The 6,000-nt window shown below is 39.1% G+C and overlaps 1 protein-coding gene across 1 annotated transcript; it reads right to left on the bottom strand.

The window, feature by feature from the left end:
• Positions 1–1,919: 1,919 nt before the first annotated feature.
• Positions 1,920–4,332, bottom strand: LOC134801626 (uncharacterized). The gene is made up of 2 exons (XM_063774245.1): positions 4,206–4,332; positions 1,920–3,154 (listed from the first exon to the last, which is right to left on the bottom strand). The coding sequence occupies exons 1-2, from the start codon at positions 4,330–4,332 to the stop codon at positions 1,920–1,922; spliced, it is 1,362 nt and encodes a 453-aa protein (XP_063630315.1).
• Positions 4,333–6,000: the final 1,668 nt, after the last annotated feature.

Consider the following 6,000-nt stretch of genomic DNA (forward strand, 5'->3'; position numbering starts at 1 on the left):
GACCAACAGCATGGTTTCTGCCCGCATCGTTCCACAGAGTCTAACTATCTGTCTTGCCTCTCTGCCTGGAGTAATAGTTTTAACAAGACTCTACTACTGATGTCATTTACCTTGACTATGAAAAAGCCTTCGACAAAGTTCCCACAGAGAGGCTACTTCACAAATTGGAACATTTAGGAATCCGTGGGAAACTATTATTAATATTATTATGGATAAGGGCCTTCCTAAAGCGTAGAACCTTTAAAGTTCGAATTGGTGAAACCAAGTCACGGCAACGAGAGATTCACAGTGGAGTGCCACAGGGTTCATTTTTGGGCCCCGTGCTTTACATATTGTATACAGTTGACCTTCCGCGTCGCCTAAAATGCAGTATTAGTGCATTTGCGGATGACACCAAGTTATTTGCTAACCCACTCGTAGATTACAGCCATCTACAAGATGATCTGAATGCATTAACAAGCTGGTCTAAAGAATGGCTAATCAATCTGAATTCTGCCAAATGTACTATACTTCACATAGGAAATCGGAACCCCCGCCTAACTTACAACTTGGATGGCACTCCACTAACGGCTGTAAGAACACAAACTGACCTAGGCGTTAAAATCTCGGAGGATCTAAAGTGGGAAGAGCATATCTCTACAATGGTAAAGAAAGCCAGAAGCTTGATTTACCTTATTAGAAAAGCTTTTAAAACCTTGACACCAGAAATGATGTTAAAAATTTACAAAACGTACGTCAGACCCATACTGGAGTATGCTTTTCAAGCCTGGAGTCCTTACTTTGCCAAGGACATAGATATGCTGGAGAAGGTTCAACGGAGTTTCACGAAACTACCAAGGCAACTTAGGAACAAGCCATATGAGGAGAGACTGAAGGAACTGAAGCTCACTACTCTTAAGCACCGCAGAGAACGTGGAGACCTAATAGAAACATATAAAATACTGTCTGGGCACTATGACCTCAAGGATTTTCATGAGATGTTCAAGCGCAACAACAACACCCGTCTGAGAGGTCATCACTTAAAGTTAGAAAGGCATAGGTCCCACAGTAACCCATACAAACACTTTTTGAGCAACCGAGTAGTGAGGGCTTGGAACAAACTCCCCGAAGATGTGGTTTCTGCACAAAATGTGAACCAATTTAAAAATAAATTAGACAAGCACATCTATACATCTACTTGACAACGATAACTATTAATGATTACTGGATACAGGCAATATCAGTTGTCACAACTGCCTGCCTGCTTAAAGAATAATAATAATAATAAATAACGGCTACAAATAAGAAATCCCTATCACAGTTATAAACCCTGGCAGGGTTGAATACATAATAATATCGGTATTTAACTAAACTTAAGACAAACTCTTTATTTCATTTACGCGAGCGGAGCTGCGGGCCCGTCTAGTACTTTTATATTTTAATTAAATTTACGGGAAATAAAATATTGATATCACAGTACTTATACAATAAAAAGCAAAAAATGTTTATCTCAAACTTTAATTAATCAAAATTAATGTTTAAGGTTCTATATAAACGAGTATCAATCAATCATAGGTACTTTCCTCTAGAATTAAAGTTACTAATGAAACTAAACTAAATTTAAATGAGTCTAAGTATATAAACAAGTAGGTATTAATGAAACATAGGTACTTTCTTCTAGAATTAAAGTTATCGTTATTAACGAAAAATAAAATAAAACAATAAATCACACACACATTATACTTTATAGTAGCGGCTACTAGCTGAAGGAAATGGCGCTATATGCCACATTTTGAGCCAGCTAGGTGCTAATTAGCTAGCTAGGTCAAGCGGCAACTTTTGACAATCCGTACCAAGTGATGTGAGCACAGAATGAATGGCTCCGTACATCGCAATCAGCTGTGTTCGCGACTGCAATATTTATATGTAAGTACGTACATTCATTTCGCTTTCCTCCTAATGGTCCCCGTATGCCGCTTGCCCGACGGGCCCGAGAGCGCGTACTCCAATATCCCCTCGATCTGAGCCAGCTCCTTGCACTCGACGGGCAGCGGGTTCCCCTCCACCAGGCAGTTGAGCAGTCCTCGCGGCTTCCTGGACGTGCCTCTCTGGTACACCACCACCTCCAGCAGCTTCAACACGCTCAGGTAAGACAAGCGGTTGTACGATAAGTTCAGTAGACATAATGTGTTGTTCCCCACACAATAAGTAACACCGTCCCGGTAAGTAACATTCTCAGAACTGTAAGGATCTTTAAAAGGCGTCAGACTATCCGCCATAGCTCTAGCCTTTTCATAGAAATACGCGTCAGAGTAACAGGCGCTCTTTTCACTGGCTATATCGTCTTTTCCTTTCGCTTTTAATGGCGTTCGCGGCGTCACCTTACCTTTACCTTTAACCATATCCGTCACTCGTAAATCTTTCCCTATCTGTATTATCGTGGCTTGCTTTCTTCGTAAATAATCTATACGTCTACTTTTCAAGTCCATAAGTTCTTGTGGTGTTAACGGGTATTCTAATAGAATGTTGAAGATGGCCGTGGCTCCTTCGTCAGTAATGAAATTGTCAGCTAAATTCAAATAGGCTAGTTTTGAATTCGTCTTCAATGCTTCTCTAATACTTTGCGCACCGACATCTGTGATCCTATTGCTGGATAAATTGAGAACAGCAAGAGTAGTAGACGCAGGTTTAGGATGATGTAATTGAGCTGCTATCAACGCTACAACCTGGTCATTAATTCTGCATCTAGACAAAGATAAATCTCTTAAAGTAGAGGTGTTTTCGAGAAGCGTATAATAAGTACCTTCACTTAAAAAGCAGTTGTCCAAGGTGATATCAGTGATTCTAGAATTGGGGAGGAAGTTGACGATTTCATAAAGGACGTACTTGTTAAGGCCTCGGTTGATGGTGAGGCTGGTGAGGTAGATTTGGAACTTGATGATGAGGCCGAGGATCTGCATGAGCATGCGGGGGAGGTTGGTGTTCTTGTCGAAGCGGAGGCCAACGAGGTTGTCAGCGTAGTCGTAGACAGCGTAGACGCGGATGATGTCGGCTTCCTCCTGGTGATGGCTGACGCTGGCCTCGTCCTTCTCCTGGTCGTCCACGGCGGACGGCAGCCGCGGCCTCGACTTGCCCTTCGACTTGCGGTCGGTGGTTCCCACGCTTACGTAATCGTCTGTAAAACACAAGGATTTTAGAAGAGTTGCCAGACTGAATCTTAATAGCAGATTGTTAACCAAGGGATGAAAGGCACTCATTTCTGCCGGGGTAGTGCGGGAGAGCGCTAATAGTTCGAGGCTGAAATGATGCCTGTCACCCGAGTTAAACACTCTACCTTTAATTTCGAATACGAGGAATGTAAAATGCATGTATTTTTTTCAAAACATGACTAAGTATATTTTTTTATAGTATTTTTTGAGGGTATACTTTCAATTAACAGTTTAGGCAAAAGTATCGTTATTTATGGCATGGGGAGTCAAATATCAGAATGGAAATTGTATACCTAACAAATCCATTTATACCCAAATTTCAATTTCTTATCGTAAAAAAATTAATAAAATCGTACTTGAAACCTAAAATGCTCTAGTGCAGAAACGTATCATTTTCTGCACACCTTTTAGAACAACAATTACGGTGGCCTGTGAAAATGACCCTCTTTCAGAGCATGAGAAATGAAAAATACAAAGATCATTTATTATGTGCCTACTTATAATAGTTATTTACGATACAAGTGCGAAAAGGAGGAAATTCGAAAAGAGTGGCGATAAATTAAAACACGACCGAAGGGAGTGTTTTAAATCGACTTGAGTTGCGATTTACCTGTTCTCACGTGTATCGTACAACGTTTTACAGTACATATGGCTCTTTAAACTTTTGACATACGCACGAAAAGTGCTATTTTACGCACTAGTGCGAGAAAATAGGACCATATGTACTGTAAAATCATTTTATGATTCAGGTACTGTGTAGTTTTAGCACAGTAAAATCGTGTAGTTAATGAATTTCTCGGGCTTCTCATTTTAGGTTACTCATTTTTTACTTTCTTCGCAAAAGTATGCAGGGTTCTTCGCGATGATTTTTTTCATTGAAGAGCAATTGGTAAAATACCCTGATATTTCTTACATAATATAATATGTTCCGAAAACCTAGTTAACCTAGTAAGTACGAGCCTGGGTTCTAACTACGACCCGCAGTACGGCATCATCCCTTTAACTTGTACAACTTACTCTGAAGGGTCTTGATGATGACCACTTCCTTGGGCAGCTGCAGCTGGGTGCAGGCCCAGGGTAGGAAGGCTTGAAGGTCGTCGGGGTCGGGACGCTCCACCCTGTCGGTGTTGCTGGACTTGTCCATTGTGGCTGGAACGGGAGCATTCCACCAAATGTTAAACTTAGCAAATTGTGTCCCTTTCTAACAATCACAAATATAAAAATGACAGATAAGGACAACGAGTATCAGGGCTTGTCACGAGTATCATATTAATAATGCCATAATAACGCGAGTAATATTTATGAAGGAGGACCTGGAGGACGTTCGCAATTTATTGGCACCTTTGTTTTTTGAGCAATTCTCAAAAAGTTTGTACATTTCGATCACATCTTAGATTTCTATAAAAATTGGTATGCTGGTAAAGTACATAAAACTGAACAACTTCCACCATATTTCCCAAAATGCCCCAGAAAGTTATTATAAAACTCTCCTGTTTTGTAACTAGATTTCCTTACACATTTGGTAGCAAATAAGGAATGTTTCTTAGAAACTTTCTGGGCCATTTTGGGAAATGTGGTGGAAGTTGTTCAGCTTCGTATACTGTACCAGCATACCTACCAATTTTTATAGAAATCTAAGATGTGATCGAAATGTACAAACTTTTTGAGAATTGCTCTTTTATGCCCCCGATTTCTTATAGGCGGCTGCACCAATTTGGGAAATCCCACCTGTTTGAAGGGCTGACATGAAGTCAAAGTCCTGTTATGGGGTCCTGCACCGGAATAATCGAGGGAACTCTTAAATACATATTGTAATTTATTCATGTGAATCGTACATTTTTTCCAGGAAAGCGACGTTTGGAAAAGTGGAACTTTAAGTGTGGAAATCTATGGTCTTCAAATGATAGAAATTACAACTGTTCAGATGGTTTTGTTTATTTTATCGTAATACTTCTGAAAATGCTCAGAAGTAGATAGTTAAGTCGGCTATTATTTTGTGTTCTCTCTAATTTCTAGGAAGCATCAGTTTGGTATGATAGTATGAATAGTGTCAAACTGTTGAGCCAAATAAATGTCTGCTCCCTACTATTCTAGTGTGTACTTACCGAAATAGCAAGTCCACAAATGTAAAATTAAGGGCTATTTATATATTTAGGTTTTGAGAGAGACAGATTTAACAAATATCAGCTCAGATTTTACAGAATTTTCCATGACATGACTGACATTTAGTCATTCTAAAACATGTCACACGAAATGACAAACGCAAAAAAAATCTAAGAATAGAAAGAACCTACAAAACGGTGGTATGTTTGTAATTTTCTACTGTTTTGTGTAGTATATTAATTATATTATCTATACTTGTCTCTACTGATACCTACTCAGTAGTGATACCTACTCGTAGGTACCTATGTAAATGCTTACCTACTTAATACTTAACTAGCTAACTTATAAAAATGCTTAGAAATTTTACAGCAAAAAAATAATTATGTTCAAAATTAATTTAAGTAGTTTTATAGTTTGAATAATCTAAGCAGTACAAACTTATTACAGTAAGGCTTTCAGGGTAATTTTAAATTAATAATCCTTTTGACCTAATTTCATATCGATTTTATACCCCTCCCTCACACTTGTATAATCACCACAAGACGTTACAAATTTACGGCACGTATAATGTATATAAAGTATCAAATTCGGCGGGAGACAGCGTAAGACGCGAGCGAACTAATGTAGCAGTATGTATAATTATGTAAATAAGTAAGCTCCCTCCCCCCTACCCCCGCGAAAGTACCAACGATATTATAACTTCGAGAGC

The sequence above is a fragment of the Cydia splendana genome, chromosome 22 (genome assembly GCF_910591565.1).
Source record: "Cydia splendana chromosome 22, ilCydSple1.2, whole genome shotgun sequence".
NCBI lineage: Eukaryota > Metazoa > Arthropoda > Insecta > Lepidoptera > Tortricidae > Cydia > Cydia splendana.